The sequence below is a fragment of the Miniopterus schreibersii genome (genome assembly GCF_964146895.1).
Source record: "Miniopterus schreibersii genome assembly, chromosome: 9".
Taxonomy (NCBI): domain Eukaryota; kingdom Metazoa; phylum Chordata; class Mammalia; order Chiroptera; family Miniopteridae; genus Miniopterus; species Miniopterus schreibersii.
Genome location: NC_138118.1, coordinates 45,936,754 through 45,948,170, shown reverse-complemented (window position 1 = coordinate 45,948,170; position 11,417 = coordinate 45,936,754). Strand labels below are relative to the sequence as shown.

The window sequence follows — 11,417 nt, the reverse complement described above, 5'->3', positions numbered from 1 at the left end:
ATGGGTACTTGCAGTTTATTTCAGACCACATAGTGAAACTGCAGTAGCAATTGAAATTGCTTCCTATGGGTTCTGGTACAGAGGGAAGCCTAGAAACCTAAGTTACTTTCCAATTCAAACACATACACACACACACACTGTGACAAATTAAACAATACCACCACACACCTACTCATAACAAGGCAGAGAACTTATATTTGTATTTGAAGCAAGATTAGGAGTTTTGAAGTTACAGAAAGCCGTTAGCAGAATTTCCTTTTTCTGGTCTGAAGCCCACATGTAACACGATAAATTTAATTCATTTCCTCTCTCTTGGAAATGATGTATAATTATTTTCTCCTGTTCTCCAGTTACTTCACAACACCAAAATAAATAGAAAATGTTATGATGTAAAATTCCTGAGAAATCACTATTTAAAACATGGTGACAGCATGCTGATTACAGGTGCAAATGAAGAGGGGACTGTCGTTTAAACCCATCAAAGAGGTCGCCCTGGCCAGTGTGGCTCAGTTGGGTATGGTTCAGGGCATTGAGGTGTTGCAGCTTGATTCCCAGTCAGGGCACATGGGTTGCAGGCGAATCCCCGGTAGGGGGCATGCAGGAGGCAGCCAATGACGTGTTGCTCTCACATCAATGTTTTTCTCTCCCTCTCTCTCTAAACATCAATAAAACATTATTTTAAAAAAAGATGTATCTTTATTGATTTCAGAGAGAGGAAAGGAGAGGGAGAGAGAGAGAGAAACATCAATGATGAGAGAGTCATTGATCGAGCCCGGAACCCAGCCATGTGCCCTGACCCGATATCGAACCCCTATCGCCTGGATCCTAGGTCGACGCTCAACCACTGAGCCACGCCCGGCCGGGCTCAATTAAACATTTTTAAATGAGGTAAAGGTGTCGTGGCCATCACTCCTGCTCTCACAGGGTCACCTATCTCTCCTCACAGAAAAGGACTTGGTTGCTTGCATAACCATCGGTGTCCGCCTCCAACAAAGAACAAGTCCCATAAGAAAGGGCTGAGAACAGAGCACTCACACCTGACTCTTGCATGCTATTCTGTGAAGGACAAAAGGGAGCAGGAGAATAAACCCCTTAATAACTGCCCCTCCAAGCATTCTAAACTTCTACTTTATCTTTCTTAAAGGAGCCAAAATAATGCCCAGCCTAGTTACCCCCAACCCCCCAAAATCACCCGATTTTTGCAACTGCAGAATGAGTTTTTCCTCTATAGAATGCCTTAATATTTTCAAACTGAAATTTTGGGATGATAAGCCAAACCAATCTTAAGAATACAGGAAAAGTGGGACTATTAGAGGACAGGGACGGGTTGATATGTAAAAGTCAAGGCTTTTAGTTAATCCCCAAACACATTTGGAACTATGATCTGGAAAGCATATCCAAGATGAGCTTAGTTTAAGGGGCTCACAAATGCATGAAGTGAAAGAAGTTTTTCAAACTGTCAGCAATTAATGTCAACACATATATATACATGAATAAAAGTTTCACAAATAATACTCACTTATAAAATAGGTGTAATGCTCTGGCATTTTCTATTCATGACCCATTAAATATATTTCATGACCCACTTATGAAAAAGGCTTAGGGAGGCTGGGTCATGACTTACAGTTAAACACACTGGTCCAGGGCAATAAAATTAGCTAGAATACCAAGACAATCTCAGCACCCTAATAGTTTTTAATTTTTTATTTTGAAATAAATCAGGATATAAAGAATCCCTGTATAGTCTATCCCAATTACCCACATGTGAAACTTTTACCATACCTGCGTACTCTTTCTATACACACATTTGTTCTGAACCACGTAAATTGCAGGCATGCTGCCCCTTTATTCCTAAGTACTTTCGTATGTTTTTCCTTTAAAACAAGGACATTTTCTTACACAATTACAGTGTATTTTTCAGTCAGGAAATTGACCTCGATAAAATACTATAATCTACAGACCTGCTCAAATTTCAATTGTCCCAATATCCTTTAGCACTGATCTGTAAAATCTGGTGAACAAAACAAACAGCCTCTCCCCTAATGACATCCAAAGTAGAAGAACTGCAATTCTCAGTGGTGTTAAGTAAATCTATGACTGTCCTGAAAATGCTTGCTTTGCCTCTTCCAGTCTAACCACTATACTTCCCAGTCATTCTGAACACAGACCGTAGGTCTTGTATACCTTTACACAGTGTGGATACATGGCTAGCATTTTCTACTTATACAAAAAATTTAATTACCTTCAAATCGTTCTGAAGGTGTTGCATTGTCTGCTTGAGGCACCACTCCATGTTCTTTTTTAAATTTATCAAAAGCCTTTTTGTTTATGTCATCTTTTTGATGAGGGTCTGAGGAATGAAAACATTTATATATTTTACAGATCATCTCATTTAGTCTTTCATTAAATTGCATAGATTATCTTAAAATGCTCAAGGTATAGCAAAGAAACTGATTTGGCAAAACTAACTCACCAAGTTTTTGAAGACTCTTCGCTTTGCCAATAACATCTTTGGCGGTTCTCTTGACTCCAGAAGAAGAATGTATGTTCATGTAATTAGCAATAACTTCCCATCTAGAGCAATCGATACAATTAAGAAAAAACCCCTCCAAAACAAAAACCAGAATGACACTAACATTTTTAATGCAGAAGGGTTAGTTATGATATCTATAGAACGGTTCTAAATTGGTGGTCTAATTACTATCATTATTGCCTGGACTATAGGTTTTGCTTTTCATATGTTTAAATCAACTGTATATAATCTTGGTTTCAAATCTGTACAAAACCTTATAGATCCTGTGTACAAATCAACAGAAATAAAACCACACATCTGTGTATCCCACCATTTGGACACATGCTTAAGGAGATAAATGATTATGAAAACACCTTTAGTTTACTGATTTACAGAATAAGGGAGTCTGGATCTCTAAGGCTTCTTTGAGTTCTAAACTCAAAACTCTGCAATAAGCTCAGGCTTAGGTGGGAAGCAACAATGAATTAATACTATGAACACAAAAACCACAATGAGATATCACTCCACATCTGTCAGAATGGCTCCCATCAACAAATCAACAAATCAACAAATGAGGATGTGGAGAAAGGGGAACCCTGGTACACTGCTGGTGGGAATGTAGATCGATGCAGCCACTATGGAAAACAGTATGGAGATTCCTCAAAAACTTAAAAATGGAACTGCCATTTGACCTAGTGATCACGCTTCTGGCAATATATCCTAAGAAACCCAAAACACCAGCTAGTAAGAATCTATGCACCCCTATGTTCATAGCAGCCCAATTTACAATAGCTAAGATCTGGAAACAGCCAAGTGCCCATCAGTAGATGAGTGGATAAAAAAGCTGTGGGACATTTACACCATGGAATACTATGCAGCAGTAAAGAAGGATCTCGTACCCTTTGGGACAGTATGGATGGACCTGGAGAATATTATGCTAAGTGAAATAAGCCAGGCAGAGAAAGACAAATACCACATGATTTCATTTATATGTGGAATCTAAAGAACGTAATAAACTGATGAACAAAATAGGTTTGGTGACAGGGAAGCATGGATCAGACTGACGAATCTCAGGCGGAAGGTGGGGTGGGTGGGTAGGGAGAGATTAACCGAAGAATCTATATGCATATAAACATAACCCATGGACACAGACAATAGTGTGGTGAAGGCCTGGGGAGGGGAGTGGGTGGGGGGGGAAGGGTCAATGGGGAAAAAAGGGAACATCTGTAATATTCTGAACAATAAAAAAATGAAACCAAACCAAAACAAGACTATGAACACAAACTCTAATCACTAATACAAGCCATCATGGAATAAGCCAACATAACAGTCAAGGGTTGTCTCATGACTTTTTAATTTCTGAGTAACTGATGAAGCATACTGCTGTATATATATATGTGTGTGTATGTGTATGTTGGTGTAAGCTGATAAACTAGTAGGTTCAAAATGCACTCTGCTTTTCACACTTCCCACTGTGGCACAGAATTTAGTAGAAGGCAGCTGTCTAGACTCAAGCATATCTCTGGAAGTTCCTGCTATAACCAGTGCTGTTTGATGCTTGTCTACATTATCCCCAGGCAACAGTATGGGTTGAAGAGAGATTTAATCAAAATCAGTACCTTGAATTTGTTCCAGCAGGGAAGAGGTTCACAGCTTTAATTAGTAATTGCAGATCATCTTCTGACCAGTTTTTACTGCCATTTCCACCTCCACCAGTTGACTTCTCTGCATTCTTAGATGCTTGTCGCATACGAGCCTCAGCTTCCTCCTTCTCTTTTCTAATTTGCTCATTTATTTCTTCTATCTACACAAATATAATAGGTAAATCAGGGACTTAAAGCATCTTGCTACTGTACACTCCCTTTCTGGCTGGGGTTTGTGGTTTTCAACTCTCAGTATTATCCTGACAATGACCCAGGCGAATCCCAAAACCACATCAAGCTTTTTACTCTGGCTTCCGGCTATAAAGCTCTGTTTAAGGAACTAAGAACTACCCTTCACCTGACCTACCCTGTATTTATATCATGTGACTTGTATTTGCCTTGGACACTACTTGTCAATTCTACAGTCACTGGGTTATTCACTCACACAAGATCGTTTCAAACCTCTCTTTAAGCTCATACCCACTCTTTCAGCAGATAATTTCAATTATTTTTCTACAAAAAGGTAACCACACAGCAAAGGGGCCTCTGTTTTATCTTGAAGTTCTACCCTTTATATTGTCACTTACAATCTTTCATCAAACATGCACAAGTAAAAAAAGAAAATCTTTACTTGACCTTGTCGCTTCTGTGGTTGCTATCATGGAGTCCATCTTGGACTCATTTCCTCACTTCAATCCCTCAGAATCCCACCGAAATCCCAGTGATTCCAATGATTCCCATCATCTCTCTCTCAGTCCAAGCCCTTCCAATGAGAGTCTTATAACTAGTCACTTGCACTTACCTAATACATCCTGTCTATGAATGCCAGATTAATAGTGCAGTGTTAACTCTTTCCTACTCAAAGATCTGCAGTAATGGAAACTAGTCACCATGGTATTAAAAACATGCTTAATTTGGCACTACATTTCCTAACCAACTTCATCTCTCCCTAACTTTCTAATGCTACCTGTATTTTACAGTTCATGCTATTGCCGACATTCATTTTCACACTATCCATTCTTTCAGGCTGGATCAAACCCTTCACTAAGCCTTCCCTGACGACTCCGACCTGGGGCTGGCACTTGCTGTCTAACCTACAGCATTTACTGTGGGCCCTCCATCTTTGATCCTTAGGCCTTTTCTCTTCGGCATAATTGTTCCTGAACTCCTTTGTGGCAGCAATAGCATTGGGCATTTCTATGAATCACCTGGGCATACTGCTACATATGGTAGGTATTAATACTTATTGCTTTGAATTGAATTTCTGGGCCTGTTTCCTCATCTGTAAAATAAAAGGTGCAGACTAGACAGAAAAAATATATCTTTTGGTTCTAAATATTATCCTACAAAACTGCTCAAGGAATGGCCAAAACAATTATTTTTTCTAAGAATGATTAAAAAACAACCACCTATGATTAATGTGATAGGATACCACAAATCAAACATATATTGTAACCATATCACTAAATGCAATTTAAATCAACAGTACCACTTACTATAAGCAAAGCTCTCTTTGCCCTCATAGTAACTTATATATTAGGTGGAGAAATACTGAGGTGAAAGCAATACTATAAGCAGAATTAAATGCTAAATATAAGTAGAAGTGATGTGTTCCTCCATTACCTGTTTTTCCAGAGCAGCCTTTCCTACTTCTTTCGTAGATGATATCAGTGTTTCATTCAAGCACTGTAAACTAAGGGGGAGAAAAGAGATGAAACTTTATACGAAGTCCAGGAAAAGACTTCAATACATTTTTAAATTTTAATTATTATTTATTGACTTTAGAGAGAGAAAAAAAACATCAATTTGTTGTTCCACTTATTTATGTATTCATCAGCTGATTTTTTTTATGTGCTCTGACCGGAGACTGAACCCGCAACACTGGCTTATCCAGGAGCATGCTCCAACTGAGCTACCTGGCCAGGGATGAAGGCTTCAAAGTTAGTTCTGTAATTATACCTTGCTAATTCAAGGCGATCACAAAGCTTTTCCACTTCTTCCATCATTTTAACACGCTCTGCCTCATTGTCAGAAAAATGATTCCAGGTCTAGAAGCACAAACACAAAAATTTTCATCTTTTATCTAATGACACTCAAAAATATATCCATAAGCACAATTACAAAGCATGAAGTTCTCAAGAGGTTCTTGAGGTGAACATATGGCCTTCTGACCATCAACTACCATACTTGAGGGACCTCCCAGGGGTCTCCCTGACCTGCTAGCAATAAAAAGGCATTAACAAGTGGGTGGGAGAGCAAAACAAAAATGGTGATGGTGCAGAAGACCTCTGGATGTTATAAAAGTCAGAATGATTCTTCTGAGAACCACTTAAAAATCAAATTCTGTATGACTCAAATTGAAATCCCTTTGTTAGGCTGCCTGTTCTATCTAGCATGTGCTGAACTGGAAATTTCCTAGAAATTTTAAATTTACTGAAATTAAAGAAAAAGATAATGTGTTAATAGGAGGTATTAGAAAAATTCTATTAACTAAAGATTATGCTTATAATAGAACACCGTGATATATCTGGATGTACAAGAATTGGAAAGTACTTCCCATGCTGCTGACACTTATGTCTCCCATTCCTTACTTTTCTAGCTTCCTTAGGCCATACAGTTTGGCTCTCAATAAGGTTCCACTGTGTCTTACTGCTGGTACTTGCCTAGGCTTCCAGAAGCACTGATTTTCTTCCCATCTGGGTCACTCCTCCTCAGGATCTTCATCTATCAGTATCCTGACTATTGGTGTTTGCTAGGGTTTCATTCTCGACCCTCCTCTCTCCCCCCATCTCCCTGGGCCATCTCCTCTACTCATGCCACTGAGATGTGGATGATCCCATTCTTTCTTTAAATACGTTTTTATTCATTTCTTAGAAAGAGAGGAAGAGAGAGAAACATCGATGAGAGTTGATCGGCTGCCTTCTGCACACCCCCTACTGCGGGACCAAGTCCAAAACCCTGGCATGTGTCCTGACCGGGAATTGAACTGGTGACCTCTTGGTGCATGGGACAATGCTCAATCCACTGAGTCATATCAGCCAGACTGAATGATCCCACTCTTGAACTCCAGACTTGTACACACCAGCACCTATCTTCATTTGAGTCTCTCTGCACTCAACATGCCTGAAACTGAAATCATCATTTCCTCCAACATTTTCCTCCTCCTTTGTTTTCTATTTCATTGAATTATACCATCACCCATTCAGTATTCCATGCAAGGAACCAGGACATATGTAACTATCACTCCTCTACTACCTCCAACATATAATTGATACTCAACAGGCAGCAGCCTATTCTGCCTCCTCAATGTCAGTTCATTTCACCTACCTTTTTTTATTCCTATCATCTCTACTTTAGTTCATGCCACAATACTCCCACTTGGATTATGGCAAAAGACTGGCTTCTCTAACTCTAGTCTTCTCTCAGCATCCTGACTAAAGCCAACTCAGGATCAGATTTAAACTAGCAAGACATAGAATGTTCTTCAAGATCTGGTTCCTCCTGATCTCCTGGGCTGCCTCTGGCTCATTAAACCCCATACCTCTGAAACTCTGCATTCTCTCAATGTTCCTTGATCTCCCATTGCTAATGCCATACATATTCTGCTTCACCTGGCTAAATCCTACTAGATCCAGATTGCCTTCCCTGACTACCTTTTTGGTACCTTCTCATCTTAGTACTCATCTTAAAGTGTCAGAAATAGTTGTTTGTCATTCTCCATCATTAACCAGTGGATTCCTTTAAGGCAAGGACTGTGTCACCATTATATCCACATCAATTATAATTGCCTGGCACATAGTAAGTGCTCATCAGATATTTGATAAATAAATAAATGAACTCACACTGGAAAGGAGCAATAAAACAAAGTTACCATATGCTAGAAATTTTAATCTCATTTAAGCATCATCTCTAAGAACTATTCAAGGTTTTTTTCTAATTGGCCTTTTAAAATTTTTTATTGATTTCACATTATACGCCAAATGTGCCAAGCACTACATGTAAATGATCTCATTTAACCTTCACAACTCTATTACTAGGTATTATTTCAGCTACTGTATAAGTGAGGAAATTGGGGGACAAAGGGGTTTGAAGCAATCTCCTGAAAATCACAGACAGTAACTGGAGAATGACTTCAAACCAAGGCAGCTTGCCCTGAGCCAATGTTCTTTACTACTACGATATACTGCATCCTTCTCAAAACAATTTTCTAGGTGAAATCTAAGAAAAATACTTCATATTTTCTGATAAGGAACAATGCTAGTCTTTGACTCTACCAGTTTAAAATGTAAGAACATCTCTTGGACAAAACTACAGTTGAAAACTTCTGGTATTTTTGGTCAACATTTTTTAGTGCAAACTGTACTTGAATGCAAACTACCAGTACTCACCCAAATCATATCCCTTTATTTAGATAAAAATGAAAGCTTTTAAATCCTTAAAAACACCGAAGTTTAACTTCTAAAAGAACGTTTTCTAAGATAAGAATTAATTTTACACCATTAAGGAAGCAACCAGCCAAAACCAGATTGTGTCACATTATCAGAATAAATGATCTGGTTTTTCCAACAAATGAATGGCCATGTGGGCAGGGAAAAAGAGTGTGATGACAGGGAGCTGTTACAGCCACAATTAGGAAACACATAACTGAAGCCTTTGTGATGATCTTATTTAGATTCTAATTTGAATAAATAAACTATAAAAAGACATTGTTGAAATAATCAAGAAGACAAGAATATAGACTGAATATTAGAATATTCAATAAGTTTTTTTTTTTAATTTTGAAAATGGCATGGCAGTTATATTAAAAAAAAATCAGAGTTGCATACTAAAATATGCATGTGGGGGAAATTTTTAAAAAGTGAATTTAAGAACATTTACATTTTGAGATAAAATGTATACAACAATTTAGTTATATTTGCATGGTATAAGAAAAGAAATATTATAAAGTTTAATCAGCAACTTGATTTACTTGTTATCTACTTTGTTCAGTCAGTCTGACATACCTTGCATGAGTTTCGAAGTTTTTGTCTTTCCTTTTTTATGGCTTTTTTCTGGATATCTTTTTCTTTTTTTGCCAATAATGCTTGTTGTCTAACTTCCTCTTCTTCTTTTTCTTTAGCTAATCGAGCAGCCTCTAATTCAGCTTGTCTTTGCTTTAAATTGGGGAATAAAATAATTTTAATAAGAAAATTAGAATTCCTAAATGCTCTATAATCTTATTAAAAAATTCAATCTTTTAATAAATTAAATTAGAAAAAAGATGATACATCAACTTATTGAAAACTGAAGGTTGAACTGTAGCTGGTAAAGGGAAAAGTAGCTGGTAAAGTTCTACAAACATATTTAGGAATGCAAAACAGACATATTAGAAATAAGCATGGTATTAAATAAATTTATATAACTTCATGTTTTTGCTCAATTTCCTGGTAAGGAAGATCCTTCTAACTATGAATAGTACCAACTTATCATGATTCATTCATAGTAGCACCCACTTCTCTGCTTCCAGATTATAGTTTTCCAACTAGATCTGAAAATTAAAGATTTTAAGAATATTTAAAGTCCAACTTCATCAAATGTCATCTTACTTTTTCTTTAGCTTCTTGTTCCTTCCGTTTTGCTTCTGCTTTTGCTTTCTTTTCTGCTTCTTTCTTGGCCTTTTCTTCTTCCTTGAATTTTTTTATTCTTGGATCACAGCTATATGCATTGTCTACCAGAAAAAAAGTTAATCTTTGAATTTCTAACATTTAATTAAAAAACTTAAAAAACTTAATTATACTTACCAACTAATGTTCTTATTCTGTTCATTTCCTCTTTTTTTCTTTGTGCCCTTGTTGCTCTGTTCTGCTTTTCAATCCATCTCCTCTCATCACGACTATAAAATACAAAACATCAGAAACAAAATATTGCTCATAGATATGAATGAAAATGTAGTATAAATTTGTATGTAAATAATGTCTAATAAGGTTACAAAGCTATATGATAATGTTATTAACATTAAAGTGTGATTCTACTTGTAATTAATTTGGATTAATATTTTTGGAACATTTATGGCAAATAATGTCCAAGGGAAAACTAAAATAAAATGTAGGTTAAGCAATCAAAAGGTAAAGAATTTACTGAATTGAGCTTTTTGGACAATTCTGTTCTGTGGAACTTTCTTAAGAATATCTTAGACTACTGATCTGGCTTCATGTAGCTTAACTTGTGAGAGGAAGTGTCTCAAAATATCAAAAACTTATTTAAAAAGAATACAAAAACAGAAAATATAAAAGTAAATATATGTAGTATATTTTTACATCATTACAAATACCAAAAAGCCAAATAAATATCTTCCTTTATTAATGATTTATATACATACCATTCTGCTTTTTCTTTTTCTTCTTCATCTAAATAAGAAAATTCTCTCCAAGAATCAAAATTATACCTGGAGACAGAAATCGGTAAAACAAAAACAAATAAGCTCTTTACATTAATTTAGAGGTATACAATTTTAAAAAATATTAATGTCAAATGGATGACTTTGTTTTAATAGACCTCCTCCCCTCCCTTTTGGTATTGAATTAACACTATGCTCAAGTCTTTTCTTCTTTTCTGACACTGTAGTTGGTATGAAAATCTAAAATATACTTATCATTTCTCCTGGTCAAAAATCAAACCTTCCTGCTATTAGGTTTCTCTCTCCCTGGGGACTTAAGTTTTCCTTGCCTTGACCTTCACTCTTCTGTCAACTCTTAAAAGTAACCATAGTAGAGGTTATTTTTAGCAACTACAACTGATAGAGCTAAATTTTATAATTTTTGTTTTACAGGGATTTTATGTTCTAATTTACCAAATACTTAATGAGTAAATACAGCACATATAAAGTAGCCACTGAATATCGTGCTTAATAAAAATTAAGAAATTAGCCCTGGTCGATTTGGCTCAGTGGTTAGAACATGAGCCCGCAGACAAAGGGGTCAAGGGTTTGATCCCTGGTCAAGGACATGTACCTGGGTTGCAGGATCCCAGCCCTTGTTGGGGAACATGTGGGAGGCAACCAATCAATGTCTCTCTCTTACATCTATGTTTCTCTCTCCCCCGCCCTCTATCCACCCTTCCACTCTTTTCAAAAATCAATGAAAAAAATATCCTCACGTGAGGATTAACAAAAAATAAATAAAATTATAAATTAGTTACAGAGACAAATAGTACTGTTTCCTCCACATGTAATCAAGTACTTATACTAGCAAGATAGCTAAGTAAAGATGTATTTTTTTTTATTC

General features: G+C 36.7%; 1 protein-coding gene across 2 annotated transcripts in view; it reads right to left on the bottom strand.

The window, feature by feature from the left end:
• The window catches only part of DNAJC2 (DnaJ heat shock protein family (Hsp40) member C2), a 35,572-nt gene that overhangs the window by 1,993 nt on the left and 22,162 nt on the right, over positions 1-11,417 (bottom strand). For both annotated transcript variants that reach the window (XM_081147158.1, XM_081147159.1), the window contains exons 7-15: positions 10,514-10,579; positions 9,936-10,027; positions 9,741-9,862; positions 9,159-9,308; positions 6,115-6,203; positions 5,779-5,848; positions 4,132-4,316; positions 2,474-2,574; positions 2,243-2,350 (exon numbers count right to left, since the gene is read on the bottom strand). In XM_081147158.1, coding sequence (XP_081003284.1) covers positions 2,243-2,350; positions 2,474-2,574; positions 4,132-4,316; positions 5,779-5,848; positions 6,115-6,203; positions 9,159-9,308; positions 9,741-9,862; positions 9,936-10,027; positions 10,514-10,579 — 983 coding nt within the window. The remainder of the gene's footprint in view (positions 1-2,242; positions 2,351-2,473; positions 2,575-4,131; positions 4,317-5,778; positions 5,849-6,114; positions 6,204-9,158; positions 9,309-9,740; positions 9,863-9,935; positions 10,028-10,513; positions 10,580-11,417) is intronic.